We start from the raw sequence: 26,295 nt of genomic DNA on the forward strand, positions 1-26,295 counted from the left end.
AAGCTGAACAGCTGCAAGTCGCATTTGCTGCAGTGGCAGAGGGGAAGGCCATTTCAAAGCAAACCATTTCTAAGTGGATAGGCCATTGCATTAATTTCTGCTATAAGCACCATGGAAAACCTACCTCACAGGGGATAAGACCTCATTCCACTAGGGCTACATCTATCTCTACAGTCTTTCTCAGAGGTGTCCATACCAGGGGCATCCTGGAAGCTGCTACCTGGAGCTCTGTACATACTTTCACCAAGCATTAGCACTTGCCAATTTTTTCTAAATCCAGGGCTAGCTTTGCCACTGCAGTCCTAATGCTATCTAATTGCCTCCTCCCATCCTTAGCTTGGGAATCTGCCCAAATGTGATGACTGCAACAGTGAAACACAAAGAACATAGTACAGTTGTGTACACTTACCATAAATGTAGATGTTCGAGTGTATTCACTGTTGCAGACCTGGTTATCCTCCCTCCGGCACCCTGACTTCTATTGACTGTACCTCTATTCTTGTCTACTGTGCTTAAAGCTTTCTGGTGTATTTGCTTTCTGTTGGAGGTGTAACCTTGTGTATAATTGCTTCCCCTTATGGGGGCACCTGACATCTGGGGCAAGAAAAAACAATGTAATGGCGTCAGCTGCATGCTTTATACCCCTGACTACCTGACGTCATGGAAGATGAGATGGCAACCGACGCAGGACCCAAGACTTTGATAATCAGGCCGACTGAGGGTTACCTGAAAGCAGATAACCCAAATGTGATGACTGCAACAGTGAATACACTTGAACATCTACATTTTTGGCAAGTGTACACAACTGTACTTTATTCAGCCTAGTGAGTGGGACATCAGTTTGCCTCACTATCAAGTCACCTATGACTAGTGTGTTGGGCATGCTATTTTGCTTTAGGGGCTTTGGTTGAATGGCACACTGTTTAGGAGATTTATGTGTCTCTTCATTAGTGTTGTGTTGTGGTGGTCGGGTGCATTTCTCCCTTGGAGGTCTCTGCTGTTTGTGTAGATTTTTATTGAGAACCTCCGCGAAGGTGGGTGTGTGGTTTGTATTTTTATGTGAAGGCAGTGCTGGTTTGTGTTCTGGAGGGCTATGTGTTCCATGTGGTGTGGTGCAAGTGTTGGCCTTCTCCTCTTGACCAGTTATTCCGGTCTTGGCTGGAGATTGCGTGGCTTCCAATTGGGATATTTTAGTGCATCTCTCACAATTCTGAGTGTTGATTAATTTACTTCGTGTCCTACCTCATTGCCAATTACTACTGAGCAAACTCTCTCTCAAACTTCAAACTGGATTATAGATACTTCCATCGACTTTTACACAGCTTTGAATCCTCAGTGGAACCAATAAACAAAATTTAACAAAACAGTAGTGTCTGGCCAATGTACTTTCTTCAGCAATTTTGAAAGACAAGTCACTGTGTGTTGTGGGTGTTATACCATGGACATTTAAAGTAAGCCATTTCTGAAAAAAGTAACACTGCAGTATTTTAGGAATCATAATTGAGAAGAGTTGAGAAATCCTACAGCCCTCATGTTCCTGATTTTCCTTTTTACTAACGCTAATTTAGCTGTAGTGTACTGTAGCAGAAAAATAAACTGCAGCAGTTTTGTGTGTAATGGACTCATTTACAACTTAATTTTCAAAGTGATGGTACTAATAGAAGAGAAACACATCTCTACTAGCAAGGTTGGAACTTGTAACTAGTTTTCAAATGTATGTACTGCAGTTTAGCTGCTACAGAATGGTGAACAAAAAACATGTGTAATCTTAAAGTATAGTCAGTTACTGATTGTTGAGATTGTGTGTTTATGTCACTTGGGCTAATAAGTGGTTTCAGGAGCACTTTGTTCTTCACTTTTGAATTTAGAGGAGATGGAAGGGAAGAGCATTAGCTCTAAAGCCATAAGAAAGTGCTCAATAGTAATATGATGAAATTCTTGGGACTAGGAAATGCACTTAATTTGATAGTACAGCTAATCCCCTTAATGATATCAACTGATTTACAGAAATCCTGAAAATACGTTTAATATCATGTGCTAATGAGTTGTATAATAGAATGTCTATTTCAGGGCTGAGTCCTCTGGATGCTGAAAATCATTCAGGCTTCTGTTTATTATACTGCTTTAGAATACAAATAAAGACCTTCTGAGAGCATGTTTAGCTGTTTAGGATGGACTACAAGTTTCCATTTGTTATCAGCTATTGAATAAGATCTTCACTAGTTTTCCAGAAACTTTATTGCTTAGTAATAACTTAAAACAGATGACATAATGGACCACAGATATATTGAGACAGTGTTATGGCTGCGTATATAGTCCTCTATTGGCTTCCAAAGTTTGTAGCTTACACCAGTTTATGCTGCATACATTCTATATCCTCAATAGCAGGAGAATCATAAAGTTTATATGCTTACACTGTGAATTGCTGGGGTGTGTGGTAACTAGTACAAACTTTTGATGTTTAGCTGAGACATCATAGTTATGCGATCACATGAGAACTGGGACAGGACAGCAGAGGATGATGTTTATTGGCCACTCAGGATATCACTGCCAACAACCACAGGTGTTACTTTAACTACGTGTTGAATTTATTTGGTGTTGCAGTGACAAAGATGAAGAATAAATGGCAATGAGAAATGAGCTTAAGGCAGGATATGAGCTAGGGACCAGAGAACTGTGACAAAGTAATGTGCTTAACCAGAAAGAGAAAGCATATGGGTGACATAATCTCCTTTCTGATTTTGTTTCCTGCAGTGTGCGAACTACATGTGCATGTTGATTGTGTCCAGTTTGCATGTAGTGACTGCAAGCAGTGTCATCATGATGGACATCAGGACCATGTAAGTATACCTTATAAAGATGCAGACTGAATACACTAGTTCGCTTGAAAGTTTAAGCATATCATAAGTTGTACATCATTGATTTAGTGCATTAGTTTTGTGCTTTTTCTTGCCATTTTGGTACCAACAGTGAAACTGTAGAAGCATTTCCTGCTTAGAAACCAGGTGTATTGCCTTACATTACATGGAGAAGTAGATGTAGTACTAGCAATTTCATGGAGTTGCTTATAAAAACTAAATGCCTTGTGAGGGTCAGTCCGTTCAAGGAGAGAGTTGCATTGCTGGAGAGTTACAGGTGCACAGATAGGACAACATGAAGCAAAAAGTACATCTGTGTAAGTAAACTTGCCATAACAGTAGATGTTCTAATGATCACTGCTGCAGTAGTCTAAGCTATATGAGTTATGTTTTGCTAATGACATAACAGCCGGCCCTTCTGAACCTTCAGGTCACCTTTCACTCACCCAAACCATTAGTCGGCTTGAGCTGAGTTGACCAAAAGGCAGGTTTGGTTGGCAAGCTGTTCAGAGTTTTCTTGCCAACAGAGAGAGGGATGCTAAAGCCCTGAGAGGGACAATGCTAGGAAAATAGTAATAATAATAAATGTCTACACACTAGCATAAAACATACAAAAAATAATAGGGGTAGTCGGATGAAATATAGACTGCAGCAGTGGTCATTCAAACATCTATTGCTTTGGTAAGTTTACTTACACAATTGTACTATGCTTTTCATTTGATCACTGCTGCAGTAGCCTAAGCTAACTTAGACTGAAAGGAGGAAGGATTAGGGTCCAAGAACCCTTGGAGAATTAGCAAAGCCTGACCTAAACTTGGAGAAGGAATCTAGTTTATAGTGCTTTGTAAAAGTATGCACAGAGGACCAAGTTGCTGCTTCTAAAATACTTCTGAAGTCCAACCTTTTCCAAAAAGCCACAGAAGAAGGCAAGGCCTTGGTAGAATGAGCATTGACCCTACCCGGAATAGTTTTGCTGTGATGGGAGCAGTAGCGTAGCTTGGGTAGGGTGAAAGAGGCAGCTGCCCTGGGCACAAAGTGTTGGAGAGGTGTGATTGGTCAGTCCTGATCTCTCTTTAATGCAATAACAGCTTTTAAAAGCCAGTATTGCATTTGTGGTCAAACATGAGTTCTGTTGCACTCTGTATGTGTTCCAAACTGTCGGTTTGCTACAGTTTACCTTAAAACATGAGTTCTGTAGCATTCCATGTGAGGTATAAACTGTAAGAGTGTTGGAGCAGGGTACGGAGATGTGATCTGATCGGTTCCTGCATTCCAGGAGTACCAGGTACCTGGTTGCTAGTTGTTAGCACTAACAAGAAAATCTTTTCCATTTCCATTTCTTAATATGTGATTTTCCAGTAGCATACTTTCTTGCCCCCCATTAATATGTCCTCAGAAAAAAAGGTGCATAAAAGATATGAAGAGCCTGTCATCCAGGCAGTTATTTGCAGTTGTTTTGGATTGGTTATATTATACATCCATGGTCTTGTGTAGTTAAATTCATTCTGTGAGGAAGGTTGTGGTAATTGCCTCTGTCCATTTCCAGAAGAGGGGGGACCACAGTTGCCTGGACCAGAAGGAAATCACCATCATTATCTTTGGTGAGTCCATCTGAATCTTCAGAAGTACCCTGGATATTAACAGAAAGGGTGGAAAAGCATACAGGAAAAGAAAAGGAAAGAAAATGCATCTGTCTTCCTGCTTGGAGTCCTGGAGCAGACATTTGCCAATTGATTGTTTAGAGATGAGGCAAAAAGATATATTTGAGATATTCCTCAGAGGTGGATAAAATCTTGGAAGACTCTCTGATTCCATTTGTGAGGGTCTGTCCTGATCCTTCTCAGCTTGTGTGCCAGACAGTTTTGAGCAGATGAAATGTAAGATGCCTGTAGAGTGAGATTGTGCTGAAAAGCTATATCCCACAATACCATGACTAGTCTGCACAAAGTGTAAGATCTGGTTCCTTCTTGCTTGTTTAGGTACCACATCACAGTGGTGATATCTGTAAACATTTATAAATGTCCAGAAGACAACAGATGATTTAGAATTTTGAGAGCATTTATGAGAGTGAACATCTATTTTATGTTGATGAGTTTTAGACTGTCTTTTTTGTTCCAAAGACTCTGCACTTTTATCCATATTGACACTGTGACCTAAGCAAAGTCTGAGGTGGCCGTTGTAGCCGACTTAGTTGGAGCAGGATGGGAGATGGGGAGACCTGGATTCTAAGAGACTTGATATCTCCTCCACATAATCTTTTTCTTTTTCACAAATCATTAAATTGGAATTTGATTAATCAAGGGAAGTAGGTGCTGGGGCCATAGAGATTTCAGATACCATTGTAACTTTATCATGTAGTCTAGCAAATGGTATCACTAAAGCTTTGAGATTCAGTATCTTGAGAAATTTCCTTGCTGAGATGAAAATCTGATTGGAAAGTCTCAGGAATATCTCTAAATAGAGATCTATGTTTTCCCTTTGGTAGAAAACCTTTTGAACTGAGGTTTCAGGCATGCACACCAGAAAAACAGTACTTTAAAGAGTCAGAAAAGACTTCTGAATGTTCTCTTAGAATCCCAGCCTGTACAGAAGATCCCTTACCCAAGTGAGGGATTCCTGACATTTATAAAAGACTCTGCAAAGATAAAGTAAGTTGTCTTAAGTAAAGAAAAGTGTGAATACCTTGCAGTCTGCAGTAGGCTATCACAGGAGCTAGAAACTTTGTGAACACCCTTGGAGCAGTAGGCAGTCCAAAGGGTAGAGCAACGATGTAATAATGTGACCCAGACACAGAAGACCTTAAGAAACTCCTGAAATTTGGATCTGTAGGAATGTGAGAATATGCATCTTTTAAATAAAATGTCACTAGGAAACTCAAATGCAGGAGAAAGTGTAACAAATTATTTTGAACTTGGTCATTGTCACAAACTAGTTTAGAAAGGAAAGGTCCAGAACTAGTCTGCAAGAAACTTATTTTTTTGGTATCAAAAACATCTTTGAATAAAAATCTTTCCCTTAACTGGGGGGGGGGGTGAGTTTGGTCTGGCAGGTGAAGAGGAATCCCCTGAAAAGAAAGGAGAGACTCCCACTGTTGTCTGTAACGTTGATGGATTACTCTCAGAACCCATCTGTCTGAAACAATCTGTTGCCAAAGCTAGAAATGGAAGCTCAGACTTTCTGGAAAAATTGAAGGACTGCCAGGGTAGGAGAGGGAGGAAAATCCATCATATAATAATTCAGACTGGGATGGTCCTGCTTTCTTTTTATAACATTCCTGCTATTGCTTTTTAAATGTCTACTTACCAGCAAATTGCTGGGAATGTTTATTTTGTTTTTTACTGAAATTAGATGAGGGAGCGTAGAATCCTCTTGGTAAACGTGACAGAGGAGGACTGAAAAATATGAGGGATCCTTTGAATCAGCTTTTCTTTATAACACTTTTTAATTACCTCTGCAGCAGAAGGTCCAGAAACAGCTACTCGGTCTAAGGGAGGATTTAAAATTTCATTTTTGACATCCTGTTGGAGGTTTCATGAACATAGCCAGGCGAGCCTCCTCATAAGAGTTCCAGTGGCAACAGTACTGTGAAAGTGGCATCAGTAGAGTCATATACCCATTTTAACTTACTTGCAGTGATAGCACTGTTTCAGTAAACTGTGGAACAGCACTGTATATGTTTATAGGTAAATACTAGGGAATCGGTTTGTAGATGATTTCAAGCCTAGCCAAAAAACCCTATTCAGAATTTCCCTCTAGCCTCAAGGAGGGCAAGACAAAATAGACCTGTAGAGAACTTGAGGTTGCCTATCCAGTTATCTATATCTGTCTATGTGTTTTCATAGATATATATATATATATATATATATATATATATATATATATATATATATATATATATATATATATGAATGTATTAGAATCATTTATTTAATTTAATTCTCTAAATTCTAAATCTTACTGCCAGATGTGTTCTACCAGGTGGGCCAGTTTTTTTATCTGTTATAGAGTTCTGTCAGTAGATTTGGTAGTTCCCTGTACTTTCAAGATCTTGGTGGTCTCAGTCACGGAGGCAACAAGCAGCATACATGTCTTATCCCAGGATAAACTATATCCCTAAAAATGAACAAGTACTTATCCATACCTTAAACTTCCTTACTCTCCCTTCGTCACTCACATCCTTATATCAGTTATTTCTCTTTCCTGACTCTTTTTCTAAATATGTCATAACTCTGTTTTTTTTTCTCTCACTTCCTATTGCAGTTCCTGTTTGTATTATACCAGCTTAATTTCTCCATAAACTGGGTAAAATTTTCTAAATGTTAAATCATTTTCATATGAGTTGTATCTGTTCTTAACCAATAATGTTTTTCGTTTCACTATTACCGTCCTAACTTATGGGATTTTCTACCGTGAAAGCCCTTGGCCAGCCTGATTACCAGACAATTTTCTCTTCCTCTTGAAGCCGGCAGACACCCTGTTTGACATCACGACGTCTCGGTATAAAGGGAGTTGGACAGTGCCATGATCTTCAGTTCTTTCTTGCAGTCAGAGCCTGAAGTAGAGTGCTATTCAGTGTGTCGGTCAGTCTGCACCAGAGGAAGATGTCTAAAGCTAAGCACCCCACTGGAGAACTTCTGTTGTGTGTTTTGACTAATGTCAGAGCAAGCGTAGGGCTAAGACTTTAGCTAAACATTTTAGAAAGTCATTACGGTCTTCGCATACCATGTCATCTGCTGGTTTAGCTGAAGTTGAACTCCCTAGGTGTAAAAAAGAAAAGAGATTCAGACTTATGGCCTCAGATGATGCTCATTCACCATCCACCAGTCCTGCCAGGCTTGTGATTGTCAAAGAAGGTGAGATGCCTTTGCATCCCCTTCGGCAACTGAAGTTGTGGCACAGGCCTCTGTTGAGACCTGTTTGGAGTCCAAAATGCATATGAGTCCCTCTACATTCTTACAGGCTGAAGGACGTGGCTGTTTGGTTGGGTCTGAGGCCGCTTTACAGGTTCCAACTTATGACGGCTGCTCAAAAACTTATGATAGTTGCTCTCATCGTCAAGAGATTGCCTTGTCTTACCTCCCTTGGGAGTTGGTTGCTCTTCCATGTCTAGGTCCTAGTGCAGAGGTTGCCCTTAGGCCTAAATGTAAGGGCTCTCATAAAAAAGCTTCATCCACCTTGCCTTGGCCTAAGCTTATTGGCTTGCAAACTGAGGCACATCAACAAGACCTAGTGAGGGTGGCTGAGAATTTGATTTCCTTGGTCAAATCCAGCTGCCTTCCTCCCCCTAAATCATCCCCTGATAAAAGAAAGAGGATACACCACCCCAAGACTTTTCTGATTCTGAATCTTGAGGATGATTTGATAATGATGAATCCACCTTTGAGGAGGGTGCATCTGTTGCCTCTTATGGGGATTCTGATTCTAAGGAGAACCTTGCCTCCGCCTCCCCCATAACATTTCCTTTGGGGAAATTTTACATACCCTGAAGCAGCACTTCAAATGGGAAGCTCAGGACTACCCACAATCCAAGAAGAGAATTAGGGAATTCCTAAATCCTGAGCATAAACCCCTTGGCATTCCTCTAGTTTTAGAGGTGGTAGATGATGTCTTTTTGATTCCTCTTTACAACCAGTCTCTCTTCCCCTGCCTTTCGAAATCTGACAGATTTTAAAGGGTTCTAAATTTCCACAAACACCTTTTTAAGAACCCTGTGGCAGAGCCTGAAGTGTTTACTCAGAGCCGTAAGGGGGTCAAAAGCTAGTTCTTCCAAAAATCCTGTACCAACAGACAGAGAAAGCAGAGCCTTAGACAAGTTTGGAAAGAAAGTCTACAGCTGTAATACCCTTGTCATGAGGGCTTTGAACTGCCAGTTTCATATGGTGACATATCAGGAAACCATTTTTGATCAAATGAAACAAAAACTGATGGGGACTGAAAATAAGGCCCTCTCAAAGGAGCTGCTAGACTTATGCAACTCCTGCTCTCAAGTGGCTAATCACTGTGGCTATGATGCACTGGAAGCTTCCAGCAGGACAGCAACCACAGGATCCATCTTTAGAAGACTCCAGACTTTTCCTGGTTCCCAGAAAAGAAGGTACATGGAAGTCAGTTCTAGACCTGTCAAGGATCAACCAGTTCTTGCAGGTTCCCAAATTCAAAATGGTAATTCTACAAAAACTACTGCCTGTGATCCCCCCAACACCTTCATCGTAAACTTAGATGAAAAAGATACATAACTCCACATCCCCATAGAATAATCTCACAGGAGGTTCTTGCGCTTCAGAGCATGTTGGCTTGTCTATTGCACCCAGGGTTTTCACAAAATGCCTAGCCCCAGTAATAGCTTTCTGCAGGACTAAAAGAATTCAGATTTACCATTACAGAGGCGATTGCCTCATTCAGTCAACAGATCTAGAAAAAGTCATAGCAGATCTGCTTTACACCCATAATATACTGACTTCAGTGGATTTCACCAGCAATTCCCAGAAATCTCAGATCGAACCAACAACCAGGATTGTGTTTCTGGGAGCTTTACTGGACTCATCCTCTTCAGAAAGCCTTTCTTCCTCCAGACAGGGTTACCTTTCTAACTCTGTACTTCACTTCTTGTCAGAAAATACTTCACAGCCAGTGAGTATATCATGGCCCTAGGTTGCATGGCCTCTTTCATCCTCCTGATCTCACTGGCCAGACTGCATGTGAGGGAACTGCAATGGTACTTTAAAAATGTGTGGTGCAACATTCTCAGTCTCTCTCCTTCAGGGTAAAACTTCTTCCTTGTCTCAGGAAAGAGTTTGCCCGGTGGATCTAAGCATGCTCCCTCAATCCAGGCCTTCCCTTCAGGTTCATCCCTCAGGACACAGCAGATGCATCAAAAATAGCCTAGAGATCCCACTACAACAACTTCCAGACTCAAGGCACATGAGACTCCCAGTTCAAATGCAAACAGGTCAACCTAAAAGAACTAATGGCAGTCCAAAAAGGCCTGATTGCCTTCAAGGATCAGTGGAAACCAGGAGTCCTCCTGGTAAAGACTGACTATACCATTGTTATGTGATACTTAAACAAGTAGGAAGGCTCACTCTTACCCTCTTTGCCACTTAGCCATGGACCTTTGGAGACAGCAAACTCCCTAGGACTGCACCTCATGGCACAGCACCTACCGGGAGAAGCCAGTCAACTAGTGGATCACCTAAGCAGGAGCCTGTCAGACCCTCACAACTGGCAACTGCATTGAGAAGTTTTTCTCAGCATAGCCAAAGAATGTGGGGTGCAACAGACAAAACCTTTTGACACAAAAAAAGATGCTCACTTGGAAAAGTTTTGCTCCAAGAACAAAACAAGGTCAGCCTGGAGAACAGATACTTTTCCTTCCTTTGAATAGGCCTATTTCTCTATGTTTTGTCCCTGTACTCTTGCTACCCAGGATACTGCTGAAAGTAAAGGAAGAAGTGCCAAGGGTCATTCTAACAGCCCAGATTGACCAAGGCAACACTGATTTTCTCCATTGCTCAGTCTTACCAACAGGGAACCACATCTGCTGCCACAGAGTGTGGACATGTTTACACAGAACAAGGGCACCATCATATATCCCAACCTACACACTCTCAAATTGATACCTTGGATGATACCTTGATCCCATGTACCAGGTCACTCCTTGAGAAATGGTTCCTGGACATTATAAAAGAACCCAGGAGACCTAGCACTAGAAAATCTTACTCCACCAATTGGAAAAGATCCATTATGTGGTGCAGGCAAAAGGGACAAAGTCTTTGGCAAGCTCAGATCCCTTTGATTCTGTCATACTTATCAAGCCTTTTGAAAAATAACTATCCTACTCCTCTATTAAGATCCATGTGTCACCTAAAACTGCCTGTCTGCCTTTTCAGCCTCCTCGCTTTTCCCATCCTCTCATGAAACAGTTTGTGAGAGAGATTGTCCACATTAAGCCTCCCAGAAACCTTCTGTTCTCCTGAGACCTCAGTTTCATTCTAGAGAAGCTCACCCTCCCACCTTTCAAACCAAATGCTTCCGCAGATGTAAAATTCCTTACCTGGATGTCACCTTTCCTAATAGCCATTACTTCCACCAGGAGTGTTTCAGAGTTTCATGCCCATATGTGTGTGGAACCTTTTGTCATTTTTCACCCAGGCAAAGATTCTCTAAGGACCAGTCCTTCCTTTATGCTCAAGTTGGTGACAGAAATTTATTTACACCAGACCGTATGCTAGTTTACATTCTTTCCTAACCTCAAAACAAGGGAGAAAGGATCCTGCATACTTTGGATGTACATAGGCAACTGCATTACTACTTGGACAGAGTCAAGAATGTCAGGAAGCTAGACCAAGTTTTTGTGGCCCATGCCAGCAGCTCTGAGGGGATACCAGTTTCAAAATAAAAAGATCTCCAGATCTCAGTATAGATTTCCAACTGTACCTCATTTTGCCATAGCCATCATGGGAAGAAACTTCCAGTCTCTGTGAGGACACATTACACCAGGGATACAGCTACATGTGTTGCTTTCCTAAAGGAGTGTCTATTAAGGATATTTTGGAAGCTGCTTCTTGGTCCTCTGTGTATACCTTCACCAAACATTACTATCTTCCTACATTTCAAAGTCCAGAGCCGAGTTTGCCACTGCCATCTTGCAGGGCATCCTTTCTTCCCCTTAGTCCTTCCATCCAGCCTCCTTTCAGCTTTGGGAGTCATCCCATAAGTTAAGTCTGCAACAGTGAAACACAGAAAATATAGTACAGTGTAGTATTCTTTCCCTCCCTCCTTCCCGTCTTGCCCATGGGATAAGGGTGGGTTATTTTCTTTTTCAGCTACAGTTTACTCCCTATTCCTTGACACATATTCTGGATTCTATGGGCTTAGGCCCCGACCTTAAGGATCTGCCAGAGAGCTCCTACCTGTTGATTGCAAGAAAGTACTGAGATCATGGCGCCATCTGACTCCTTTTATACTTGGACATTGTGACGTCAGACAGAGCATCTGTTGGCTTCAGGAAGAGGAGAAAATTCTGTGGTAGTTGAGCCAGTAAAGAGCTTCCATGGCAGGAAATTCCATAAGTTAGGACTGCAACAGTGAATACACTCGAACATCTACATTTATGGTAAGTGTGCACAACTGTACTTTTTCACATTATGTCTTAATTTGATGTAGTTATTCAAACTATGGATACTTTGTATTATTTTTAAAATGTTCTTAAAATATTTTTGTAATACCTTGCAGCTTTTCTCTCTGGGCCCTCGCTGAAAATGGGCTACTACCCAGTTGGACTTTCCAAGTAATCAGATATCAGTAACAAACAGAGAAGTGTACAGGGATGATCAGTGTTTGCCATCAGGTCTTGAAATGCAGTTTGAAACTTGCAGCTTTTTCCCAAATGTCATTCTACCAGTGGTATTGCTGCCTCCAGTACTTGCTTCAGTATGCCTGCATAGCCGGTTTTTGTGTTGCTTCCCAGCAACCCCTGCATCTGCATAGCTCCTCCATATAGCAGTGCCTATTGTAGTTCTTTTTAAGTTCAACATGTTTTTGTAGCACTTGTACAATGTTAGGTTTCTTTCCTTATTATGCTGATTTGTAGGAATGTGTTCATTCAGTGGTTGGGGCCAGTCTGGTAGTGGTGGTGCAGCTGGTAAGCATGATTATTGCGTAATATCTGTCTGCACCAATGGATGGCATATGTAGTATGTATGTGGAAACTTCACAAAATATTTCAGAGCTGACAAAGGAAGGAAGGATACCATAACTGTATACTCAACAAGGAAAGATCCCTTCACAGATAAACTAATATTGTGAGAACACATTGATTATTTACCAGTATACAATGACTGCCCATTAACATTCAAAAGCGGACATTCTGATTGGTCAGCCCAACCAGTGTGCCCATTGTAAATAGAGTATATACCAGTGGAAGAAAGACCAGTCACCCGGACTTTTTCCTATTAATATGTGCTAAAGAAACTCTACTCTTTTTTTATTGCAAAAAAAATAATAATAAGCTTTCAAAAACTGGAGACTTCAAAAGAACAAGACAGATGGGACAGAGAAAAATACAAAAATAATCGGGTATGTTATGCAAAACTAGAGAAATGTGCCTGATTATGCTTTTATTTTCTCTGTCCTCTCTTTCTCATATGTTGAAAGTCTGCCAATTTAATTTTTTTTAATAAAAAAAAAAAAAAAAAAACGACAAAGATCTTCCTTTCTTCATTGCTTCCTGTACCCAGCACTGATGTACTGCATAAGCATGGGAACACAAATCTCATACGCATGCTCAGTACATCAAGAAAGCCCCAGCATACCGGGGAAAAATGCGGAAGAGCAGTACATTGCAGTTACACAAGGACATTATTTAAGAAAAGTAAGTCACTTTTTTCTTAAATATTGTCATTGTATAATAGCAATAACCCACGGCTAGGTGTGGGTAATACTGATTTACTCATGGTTGACCTTAGTCACTCTGGCTATACCCTCGGGACCAAACTACACCAACTGTGGGTAAATCCAGAATTACCCACACCCAGCCATGGGTTATTGCTATAATATCCTGCCCTCTGCATCTTCATCTTAAAACACTAGCTATGGATGTTTTCGGTCTATTTTGCAGCCATTATGTATTTATCTTTTCTTCTGGCTGTCTTATTGCAATAGCACTGACAATGACAAAAGTAGAAGAAGGAAAATATCATGCTACCAGTTCTCTTCTGATGAAGGCAGCCTTGTTTCTTTCCTTTTACGACAAATAGATGACAATCGGGTGTTTCCACAGCCACTGCGTGTATGATTTGCTGAGCCTTCCAATCCCAATGTTTGTCAGTCCATTAGCCAGCACTGATTATGCCACTTTGTGGTTTAAAGTGGGGAAGGGTAACAATAAAATGTAAAAGATGATGGTGTGGGATCTCAGAAGAGTGTATTATGCTTGTGCAAGGGAAGGTAGTCAAGGATGAATTAGGAGAGTGGAAGAAAAATTGATGGGGTAAACAAGCTTTGGGAAATGGTTCAGGGGTGGAGTGCTCAGGGCTATGGACAAGGGTGTTAGGAAAAGGCAAACAGATAAGAAGGCCAGTATGGCCATATTGGAATGTGAGGCTGCCAATTTGGGCAAACGATAGGCCATACCTGAAGTGGAAAGGAGGGGCCGAGAAGGTGGAGAAGGCACAGTGTAAGGGTGGGGGGGTGTAGCAAAAAATAAATAAGTAAATAAAGCAGCAATGATGGTAAGGGCAGTAAAGGCTAAATTTTAACAAGTGTTAGCAAAAGAGGTCAAAAAGAGAAGCAGTGATGGTGTTTACTTAGGAAAAAGATGAGAGACATCCATGCTAAATAAACTTGCTCCATATAAAATCTAAATAACAATTAAAATCCTAATGCCAGAAGACATGGATAACAGATTTATCTAAGAATGATGTAGTATCTTGCAAAATCTGTACATAACAGGTCAGTGATAACTAGATAACTATGCCTTGAGCAAAGATTGGCGAGAGAGGCCAACTCCTTTGGTGCATAGGGATGACCCCCTGTCTTAGGAGTTCCATTAGCAGCTTGAGCATCTGTTGGAGCTGGTGTGAGGAAGGTGGCAGACTGGAGCCTTCCAGGGCCACAGTCTGTCAGAGGATGGGCTAGTACAAAAGTCCAGTTCTGAGATGGGCCACGTAGGTGGTAGCCTTCATTGCATATGTATTGAAGCATACACTCACATATGAAGGAAACAGTGGTGATGCATGTCACTCCTTCCCCACCCAGGAGGGTGTTAGAATTTGTACCATATATTGTCATTGCCAGGATGCTGGGGAGGTCACAAAGCATCCTCTGTGCTACCTATATGATGTCTCTTCTGGACAGATGTCACACCCATTTGGGAATTTTCCACATAAGAGAAAGAATAAACTCAAGTTTAGTTTAGTGAGGCATGATAGCAGACACTGAGGCAATCAGCACACAGGAAAAAAAAATAATGTGAGTTAGGTCACAGAAGACTGAACAAAAGTAGATGTACTAAATGAGTACTGTTCTTTGGTCTTTTGAAGGAAAGCAAGGAAAGGGTGAGGGTGCCTTGGAAGTACTGCAAGATGGGAAGAACAGTGGACAGCCACCAAGACAGGAAGGGAGGAAGTTTATGGAAACTGGCTGTCTTATGTAAAATAACGTTCTAGGATCAGATTAGCTGCCTGCCAGTATCTCTAGAAGTCGAGTATAGTTGTTGGAAAACTCCTGATGGAGATTTTAAACAGATTACTGGCTAATGCAGAAATGATAGAGGACTTGAAAATAGTAAGTTTGGTAAGGGACAGCAAAAAAAAAAAAAAAAAAAAATATATATATATATATATATATATATATATATTTATAGGGATCTGCATGCCTGTTAACTTAACAACAGTGGTATGGGAATAGTCATGGACAGAACCCTGAAGGGGTAACTGATCGCATTTCTTGAGGACAGCAGCCTACATGAGCTCATATCTAAAAGGAACTGCCATTGAAATTTGTATCCATTTGTGTGACTAGGTTACAGACAACAGCAGAAGTTATCTACCCAGACTTCAGCAAGGTCTTTATATTGGACTCTCATAGGGGGATGATACAAATAGTTGAGGCCCATTCCAAACAAATGTAAAGTTCTGCACTTGGGCATTAACAGCCACTGTATAAGGTATCATGTCTGTCCAAAAATGGTTAGTCTTTCTTTAGAAAGCTCAGGCTGCTCACTACCCCTCCACAATGCATCGTACTCCCTCGGTATCTCAGACCTCATTTGTTGCCATAGTCTTCTCAATGATCTTCACCAGATCAAGAGTGCTAAATAGAAAGTTTCCTTTTTAGTCATCTAGCTGTAGTTTTATGACAGCAAACCCTTATGTATTCCTACATTAGAGTGGTAGCTAAAGCTTATCATTTGTTTTTTCACTACTTCTTCTCCCCTGTCTCATCACCGTCTTATCTGTCCACTTGTTTGCTTTTTCTAACAAATATGTTATACAGTTAGGCTTGTTATAGTTATAATTATTATTATTATTACTTGTACTTTCTAGTTATGTTGTGTTGGTAGTTTCTGCTTGCTGTTTTTTTTCATAATGTTAGGCATAGTCATGGATAAGGCTTCTGGGTTTAAGAAATGTATCTGATGTGGCTACAAGATCCTACACAGGGCACCCATCATTTAGGCATGATGTACTTTGGCCTGGTTCACGTGAAGGAGCAATGTGAAATTTCTAAATCCTTCCGAAGGACACTTGAAGAGTGTAGAAATAAGTTACTCTGTAAGGGTCTTCTCCTACCAGTCAGAATGAGACTAGAGGATAAAGAGAAGAAGGAGAAGAATAGAACAACTGCTGGCGATTCTCCCGATCTGCCAAGGCTCCTCGTTAGGACCCTTAACAGGATCCATCTCCCATCTTCCTTCAAAGGAGACATCCTTTTCCATAGTGGTCCTCATTCCCAGTAAGCTCCTTCTCAGACAAGATATTTCTAGGTATATGGAATTGAGGCCCTGCAGTCTTTCAGGAGTCCTGCTATCCATTATGACTTTGAGCACACGATGAGAACATTATTTAAAGCACAGAGTGAGATGGGTTTCATATGCCCCCCCCTTTTTTTTCTAGGGTGGACAGGACAGAAAGCCAACCTTCTACATCTTCTATTTCCTCAGGCCAGGCTCCGGAACTGGCAGATTCAGAAGCTTCTGTGATTCTGGTGTGATCTGTATTGGTGCCAAAGGGCTTGACCCTTCACCACTGACTGTTGAGAGATCAATCTCAAGTAATTGGTGTCCCTGTCCGTCTCACTTTGGTTGGAGCTCTTTACCATATTCAGCAGCTAGATATTTAACCTGTCAGTGCAGTAGCCATCTTTGGGTTGGAAGGGTTGATGTGATTTGGTGCCAGGCCATCTCCAACAGCAAGGCCAGCTTTGGTACATTTTTTTCAGCACCTGTGAGCAGTTATCTGCATTTACAGTTAAGACATCATGACAGTACATATGCGAGATTTTGACACCAATCATGAACTCCACCATCAGCTTCCAAAAGCTTCATGAAAAGACACCCCTCAGAAAACCTCCAACTCAAGATAACAACTCAAGATAATAAGGAAGAGGAAGTACAAGGGGAAACACATACAGTCGATATAAAAAGTTTACATACCCCTGTTAAAATGCCACGTTTTTGTGATATAAAAAAACGAGACCAACTTTTCCCACCTTTAATGTGACCTGTAACCTGTACAATTCAATTGAAAAACAAAAAATCTTTTAGGGAAAAAATATAAAAAATAAAAAATGTACAATAAGTTGGTTGCATAAGTGTGCACACCCTTAAACTAATACTTTTTTGAAGCACCTTTTGATTTAATTACAGCATTCAGTCTTCTAGGGTAGGAGTCTGTTAGCATTGCACATCTTGACTTGGTAATATTTGCCCACTCTTCCTTGCAAAAGCACTCCAAATCTGTCAGACTGCAAGGGCATCTCTTGTGCACAGCCCTCTTCAGGTCACCCCACAGCTTTTCTATTGGATTTAGGTCTTGGCACTGGCTGGGCCATTCCAAAACTTTAATTTTCTTCTGGGGAAGCCATTCTTTTGTTGATTTGGATGTATGCTTGGGGTCATTGTCATGTTGAAAGGTGACATTCCTCTTCATCTTCATCTTTCTAGCAGACACCTGAAGGTTTTGGGCCAAAAGTGACTGGCATTTGGAACTGTTCATAATTCCCTCCACCTTGACTAAAGTCCAGTCCAGCTGAAGAAAAGCAACCCCAAAACATGATACTGCCACCAACATGCTTCACTGTGGGAATGGTGTTCTTTTTGTGATGCAAAGTGTTGTTTTGCACCAAACGTACCTTTTGAAATTGTGGCCAAAAAGTTCAACCTTGATCTCATCAGACCATAACACATTTTCCCACATGCTTTTGGGAGACTTGATGTATTGTTTTGCAAATTGTAGCCGGGCCTGAATGTTTTTCTGTGTAAAAAGGCTTTCGTCTTGCAACCCTACCCCATAGCCCAGACATATAGAGAATACAGGAGATTGTTGTCATATGTAGTACACAACCAGTACATGCCAGAAATTCCTGCATCTCCTTCTGTGTTGCTATAGGTCTCTTGGCAGCCTCCCTGACCAGTTTTCGTCTTGTCTTTTTATCAATTTTGGAAGGACATCCAGTTCTTTGCAATATCACCATTGTCCCATATTTCTCCACTTTTTGATGACTGTTTTCACTATGTTCCATGGTATATATAATGCTGTGGAAGTTTTATTTGTACCCTTCTCCTGACTAATACCTTTCAACAATGAGAGATCCCTTTGATGCTTTGTAAGCTCTCGGTAAACAATGGCTTTTGCTGCAGCAGGCAACTGAGTAAATGTCAGGAAAATTCTACTAGGACAGCTGAACTTTATTTAGGGTTAATCAGAGTCTCTTTAATTAATGGCAGGTGTGTACCCGAGAAGACTGAATGCTGTAATTAAATCAAAAGGTGCTTCAACAAAGTGTTAGTTTAAGGATGTGCACACTTTTGCAACCAGATTATTGTACGTTTTTTACTTTTTATATTTTTCCCTCTAACAGATTTGTTAGTTTTTCAATTGAATTGTACAAGTTATAGGTCACATTAAAGGTGAGAAAAGTTTTGAAATGATTTATTGTGTTCTCATTTTTTTATATCACAAAAACATGCCATTTTAACAGGGGTGTGTAAACTTTTTATATCCACTGTATATTCTCCTGTGGAGTCTGTCACCTAGGATTCAGAACTCCGAGGGTGAGGATTCCCTCTGAATGACCTCAAATTTGAGGATATTCTAGAATGAATGAGACAGAAGGATACCTGGCCTGTAGACCTCCTCCTCTGGAAAGGAGATTGTGATGGAGGCTTTTTGAACTGCCCCTTCTACATTGTGAATGGCGCCCCTTGTTGATCACATGATCATCTGATAATGGGTTTGTGTATGTGACAATCTGATGTTGCTGATTCCATTCCAAGGAAGTTGGACAAGATACTTCATCCTCCTAAGGACAGGCTGTATTGAAGCAATGGTTCCCATGTTCGCTGTATGGTTGTAACAGTGGTAGCCATATGAGAGTCTGGTTGTCCATTCCCCCAGTAAGGATTCCAGGGAGATGGACAGAGTGGAGAAGCAGACCTATGTGCCAAGTATTTTTGCCATTCAAGCCTTAAACTACCTCATGCATATGAATTGATTCCAGCTTGACCTAGCTGAGTAGACCCTAGAAGTGCTGAAATGGCGAGTGACACCTGAAATACACAGATAGTTGGTGGCACAGGCATCCACTATGCTTATCATTTCTTTCTTGTCCATGTGCTTATTAGGTAATGCAGCTGATGGAGCTGCTAGAGAGGCAGGGATGGGCATTACTATAAGATGACATGCCTGACTCCATCTCAGTGACTTTGCCAAGAGTTTTAAAGTACCCATCATAAATGCCTTGTACAATGTCTCCTCTCTTTTTGAACCCAAAGTGAAAGAGAAACTGGGAAGAATTGAGTAAGAGAGCAAGACTTTGTCTTCCATAGGCATCAGGTTCACAAGTCTCCAGAGATCTTTTACAAGGAACCTAAGAACCTGTGGTTCAAAAAGTCAGAGAGACAGCCCTTCAACCAGTTTCAGTTCCCATGAAGGAAGCAGGGACCTGTCCGTGTACACCACCCTAGATGAAGAGGCATTCTGCAGAATCAGGGCTTCCACAGCCCCCTCATTAAGATCTGTTGCCAACTGCTCACTCTGGAGTTAGTCAGGGGTCATCTCTCCCTGCACCAAACTGTGTGGAAGGCCGTCAAGCAAGTTAGATGGGTCAGGGAAATGGCATCCAGAGGCTGTTTCATTCCCTTTCACTGGTTGCCCAAACTGCCCTTCCTTCTACTTCCAGACATCTATTCCCATCAAAAGAGGGTGGCAAAACCAGATTTCTTTTTTTTTTAAACAAGAAACATCTTTATTAACTTATATATGACATAGGCAATCTAACATTTATATAAATGAAAATAAACCATAGCATCGCAAACTGAATTGCAAACATTATACATTACAAATCATGCCAACACAATTCTAGCTGCAAACATTATACATCACTTATATCCAGTCATTGTCAGTCAACCATTACATAATTCATTCAGTTCTTGCATTCTTTTAAACCTCGTTCCTCCTCTGTATGTATTGATCCCCCACTTCCCATTTTTTTCTTATGTAATTTGCTCCTGCCCTTTTCTAAAGATCCCAATTCCAGTTATTTTATCTCTGTTACTGTCTTTGCTGTTTCTACTAAAGTTGGTTTAGAGTTTTTCAATTTTCTAGTAATTGCTTTTTTGGCAGATATCATAATTAGACTCAGCAAGACCTTACTATGTCTAGGCAATTCCGATTTTGTATCATAGCTCAAAAAATCATTTAATTTGTTGCACCTATTTGCTCACCCAGCATATCCGACAGTGCACTCTGCAGGGAAACTGTAAAGTCTGCCAACTCATTGCACTCCCAGAAAATATGTTCCCAGTTACCTCTTTCTTCTTCATCACACCTCCAACATTTGAAGGAAAAATTCTTTGGAGTCTACTTGGGGGCTTAAAAATACCTATGTAAACACTTCCAAACAAAGATCCTAAATCTTCTAGACTTTGTTGCATATTTGGGAGACGTACATACTATATATCCCTACATTGTTGCTTTGTGAATTGCTTTACTAAGCTCTCTCCCCAATCCTTTTTAACCTCCTCTGATTGATTCTTATACTTGTGCAGTATTTTATATGCTGTACTAATTATTCCTTTCTTAATGTAACTTCCGTTCTAGATTCTACTAAAAACTGCCAGTGCTCGTCTTTCGTTTAGGACCCACCTGTTTCTTTTGGTTTACATATACTGTGATATCAGTCCTTGATAGGGAAGTCACTCTCTCAGTCCAAATAACTTTGTGGCGTCTTCCCCTTCTGTTTCCTTTCCCTCTCTAGTTATTTGCTCCCAATACCTTGGTTTCTTTGCCAGTTTTCTTCAATACATTCCAGTCCCCTATTGCCTATTGTCTGTATCCCTAATTGTAGTCATCCCTAGTGATAGAATCTCCTTTCTCCATTCCTGTGTTGCCTTAGTTCTTAGTATACTTTCTGCTACTTTATGAATATAATATTCTGTATGTTAATTGTTATTCTCCTTGAAGGGCTGCATCCAAAATCCCAGTCTCTCCTTCCCCCGTGTTTCATCATAATCTCTTCCCACTTTAAATTATAGTTTTCTGCTTGTGCTGTGTATAGGAGCCTTAACTGTGTTGCTCTGAAATAAAACCGGGTAACCTCAGTCCGCCCCCTTCTATTGGAAGAATAAGCTTGTCTAACTTGACTCTTGCTGTCTTCCCCTCCCAGATAAAGTCCTTCAGCTCATTATTAATTGCTATCTGCAACTTCTCTTCTGGTTGTTAAAAAATATGCCTGACCTGTGTATAAGACTGTAGGGACTAAAAACATTTTAACTGCTTGTTTCTTACTATCGTTTAGTCTCTTCCCACATATCCTTAGGTGCTACACAGGAGTCATTTTTAATCTATACTATGTCTCCATAAGTATGGACATTGCTGAACTAATTCATATGTGGGTACAGAGTTTACCACTATTGTCTTTGTTTTAGCTTCATTAATTTTGTACCTGAAAAGATTTTAAACTGTCTCAATATGTTCCATAGCACTGTAATATCCCATTCTGGTTTTGTCAGGTATAAAATAATGTTATCTGCAAACAGAGCAAGTTTTTCTTGACTACCATACCAATTATATCCTTGAATTTCAGAGTCCCTTATTTTCTTTGCCCGTGGTTCTAAATATAATGCAAGTAACAAAGGGGAGAGAGGACACCCCTGCCTCGTTCCTCTGCTCAAGCACAGATTGTCAGAGAGGACTCCACCTACCTTAATTTTTGTCTCTGAGCCCTTATGTATATTCTGCTAATCAACCTTATAAATTTATCAGGGAATGCAAACACTTCCATTGCTCTTCTCATAAAGTCCCAGCTTACTCTGTCAAATGCTTTCTCTGCATCACGACCCACCAACAACAGTTGTATTTGCTTGCTTTCTGCTTCTCTCTGGATCATCACTGTTCTGTTAATGTTGTCAAATGTTTGCCTCCCTTCCACAAAACCACATTGATACATATCTGTCACTTTTGGCATCACTATCGCCATTATTTTAGATATAATAGACATAAACACTTTATAGTCATTGTTTTGTATTGCAATGGGCCTGTATGAAGCTTGATCTGATGGATCTTTACCCTTTTTAGGTAATACAGCTACCAATGCTTTCTTCCAGGGTGTTGGTACTTGTCCTCCTCTTAAAATACTGTTAAACAAAACTTTCCAGATCTTTATCATTTTTTCCCCTCCTAGCTTCCAGATGTCCACAGGAATACCATCTATTCCTGGGGACTTTCCTGTAGATTGGTTATACATCACCATTTTCATCTCATCTCCTCCTGTCCTGTTAGTAATTGAGCCTCATCTACCTCTAACCTTGGCATGTTTTATTCTTCCATAAACATTTCCATTTGTACATTTTCTTGATTTCCATATTTTTCTGCTTTATACAGATTTTCATAGAATTTGTGAAATATTTCTAATACTTCTACAGGATCCCTTGTTATTTTCCTTGTTATAGGCTCCTTAAGCTTGGTGGCAGCCCTTTCTACTTTCAGTTGCCTGAGCCATTGTGGTAAAAGTTTTTGTGCTCTAGAGTTATCAGAAAAAAAGGCTGACAGGACAAAATCATCCTCTGCAAGGAAGAGTAAACCTGTGTGGTGGACATCTGCAATAAATAAACTGTATAACAAAAGGAAAAAAAATGCTGTCCAGGACTAAGAAGGAGCAGTCTCTCCTTAGTATGAACAAGCAAATAAGAGCACTAGTGAAATTGTCTAATGCTAACTTCAAGTCCAAATTGGCCACATCAGCTAAAGACAGTCATAAGGCCTTCTTCACATATGTCCGCAATCTCAAAGGAAGCACCCAAATCTGTTCAGAACTGGTAGTGAAGGACACCACACACACAAATGTAGATATAGCCAATCTACTGGCTGACAGATTCAGTGAAAGCTTCACCCCTCTGTCCCTCCCATCAATAAATCAGGACATCCTCAGTACCCACCCCCTGCCCTTATCTCTTGGGAAGAGGTCATCACTGCCTTCTCAAAGGCAAAAAATACAACCTCCATGGGACCTGATAACATCCCAGGCTGTATCCTATATGAACTCAAGCATGAAGTTACGCACCTTTAGGCACCCTATTCAGCCAGAGCCTGAGTACCGACTTTGTCCCAGCCGAGTGGAGGACAGCCACTGTCATCCCTTTACACAAAGCTGGACCGTCTACCGATCCTGGAAATTATAGACCCATCAGCCTAACTAGCCTAATCTGCAAGGCCATGGAATGGATGATCATGGACCTCATTTACATGGGCATTGGCAACCTCCAAACACTCGACCCCACACAGTTTGGCCTTGTCAAGGGGAGGTCATGTCTATTAAATCTTATTGACTTCTTTGAGAGAGTCACCAAAGCCATGGACGAGGGGAAGACTGTGCACACTGCCTACCTTGACCTGGCCAAAGCATTCAACACTGTTCCCCACTCGGGCATAATAGATAAACTCTCTCAACTAGGCATCAATCCATTTGTTACCAGATGGGTAGTGAACTGGCTCACTGATAGAACCCACCTAATCAAAGTAGAGGAAGCCACCTCAAGCAGTAGACCTGTAATGAGCGGAGTACCCCAAGGATCAGTCCTGGGGCCTCTATTATTCAGGATATACTTCTCTGAGGTGCAGGCCAAAAGCAGTGGGCTATGGCTGACCAAGTTTGCAGATGACTGCAAGCTGGGCACGGTCATCAATTCCTCTAGTGATGTGAATGTCCTCCAAGAGGATCTCATCCAAACAAATGACTGGTGCCAGAAACATGGCCTTAAGCTGAATGCCAAAAAATGCATCCTCATCCCCTTTGGTGAGAATGATGTCCCCACATATTATCACATTAATAACAACATCTTAAGGACATACTCAATATTGAAGGATTTGGACACCCAGGTTGAAAGCAACCTGACTTTTGACCACCATATTGCTTCCGTTGTACGGAAACTTTCTGCATGGCTCACCTCATAAGTAAGGGTATCTCATCCAAGGACAAATAGGTCTTAACATCCCTGTATTCTTCCCTTACAAGCCCAATTATTGAGTACAGTGCCTCCTTCGGCATGTACCTCGCAGAGCACATGCAGCACCTGGAGAAACCACAGAGGTTCCTTACCAGGAGAATCCAGGGCCACAAACATCTACCGTACACAGATAGTCTAAAAACCCTGTCCCTCTACTCAGTTTTATACAGACTCCTCAGAGGTGACCTCTGTCTGGCATACAAAGCAATCTCAGGTCCCACCTTGATGGGACTGCTGCATATCTGCAAGTCAAGCTCCACTCGAGTAACCTGTACACTTGACCTCAACCTGGTCTGTAATATCAATAGAACTTGTTGATGGGACAGATTTGTGTCCCATAGACCCCCTCTCAACATCAAGCAGAGAGTACCTCATTATTCCTTTTTAGTGCAACCCGGATGACTGGATGGGAAACAGAAAACACACCTCTGGGATTCCACCTGTGTCCCTGCTGGACAGGGGCTTTGGGTGCTGACTTGTCTAAACATGAGCTAAACTCTTGGCTAGACTTATATGGGCCTCAAGGCCAATAACCTAGTAACTTCCTATAATCCTATGATCCTATGAACAGCAATTTTTCTAGACTCCTGCATATTATTGCAGTAATCCCTTATTTTCTGTTTAGCATTCTGCAGTTGCCCCTTTTCTTGTTCTGTAAGATTCCCCATTTTGCATTACTTTAACATTTGTCAGTCCCTCTAAGTAATTACTTCTTAACCATATTTCACTTTTAATTTCATCCTATTTTAAACTCCACTCTAATTTTATCCCACTCCCTAGCTATATTTTGAGAAGAAATTTCTATCTTCTCTAATAGCTCGTGAATAGTTTCTAGTACCCATTCCTTAAATTTCTCTCTTTTCATCAGATAGGTGGAAAAGTGCCAGTGTCTCATTTTATAGCAAGTAACACAGGTAATAAAGCTGTGTTTTTATTTTAGTTATTATTGGCACATGATCTGAAATAGTTAAGTGCACATGTTCCTGTCAAATGTAAATTCTGTGTAGCCTAGCCCAGTTTTTGTATATTGGGGCATAATATGTAAACATGCCAAACTCCTAGTGCTGAATTCATATCTTCAGTGCCAGATGTTTTCATAAATTTCTTTAAAATTCTAACCTCCTTTGTTATATTTTTGCTTCTGCCCCCTCCCCCGGACATATTTTCACTATTGCAACTCAGATTTATAGCAAAACCATTATTCTTTAGTCTTCTATTCAAAAGAGCCATCTAAGAGGTCCTACCAAATCAGAGAGGATCCAGAGTTTATTCAAGATTCTTTTTGGTCCCAAGTATCTCATACTAGAGCTCGGTGGCCTGGCCTAAATCAATATGTCAAAAAGAAAAATTCCAGACAGTCACTGTGCAGTCCATCCTTCCATGACTTTAGGAAGGGGATTGGATTTCTTAGATGGTTACTTGCACATCAGAATTACCAAAATACCATGGAGATTTCTGTACTTCCAGGTCAGAGCAAGTCCTTACCAATTTTGAGCCCTGCCATCTGGACTGACCACAGCCCATAGGGTGTTCACCAAGTGCATGGCAGTGGTTGCTTGTCATGGCCTGAACTTGAATATTCCTTTACCTAGATGACCGGTTCCTCATCTATACCATCAGTGAGTCACTCATTTAAGCAATAGACTGTTTGCTTCAAATTTTCCTGTCCTTAGGAGTTTCCATAAATGAGGAAAAATCACAACTGGATCCAACACAGAATTTGGTGTTTATAGGATTCCGTATGGACACCTTTCATAAATTAGCCAAGCTCCCCCAAGAATGTCTTCTCCTTGTTCAAACCTATGTTCTTCGGCTGCTAGACCCTTCTCCTTCAATCACCTTTCAAGCCCTCAAAGCCATGGATTTGACAATAGCAGCAATATACTTAGTGCCACATATACAATATTTCTGGAGACTACACAGGGGGCACTCTGTGTTCGGTTGTCAGAAATAGAGTATGGCATGAACACACTCATCACAATAACATCCATTTGCAAGTCAGATATCTTATAGTGGCTGAATAGTCTGAAACCTCTCCAGAGGATTCCTCTTTCTCCTACTACTTCCCTCTGCTATTCTTACCAGGGATGCCTCTGCCCTGAGGCATGTGGTCTACAAGGGAAGCCAAGCTATACATCAACATATAGGAGATGATGGCTGTTCTTCCTATACTGCCCTGCACAGTAGATAATTTGAAGGGACCCATGCATA

General features: G+C 40.9%; 1 protein-coding gene across 1 annotated transcript in view; it reads left to right on the plus strand.

Annotated features, from left to right (window-relative positions):
• DGKQ (diacylglycerol kinase theta) overlaps positions 1-26,295 on the plus strand; it is a 2,194,335-nt gene that overhangs the window by 823,085 nt on the left and 1,344,955 nt on the right. The window contains exon 4 of the mRNA XM_044059107.1: positions 2,755-2,840. Within this exon, the coding sequence (XP_043915042.1) occupies positions 2,755-2,840 (86 nt within the window). The remainder of the gene's footprint in view (positions 1-2,754; positions 2,841-26,295) is intronic.

The sequence above is a fragment of the Protopterus annectens genome, chromosome 17.part0, assembly GCF_019279795.1.
Source record: "Protopterus annectens isolate FY-2018-M chromosome 17.part0, PAN1.0, whole genome shotgun sequence".
NCBI lineage: Eukaryota > Metazoa > Chordata > Ceratodontiformes > Protopteridae > Protopterus > Protopterus annectens.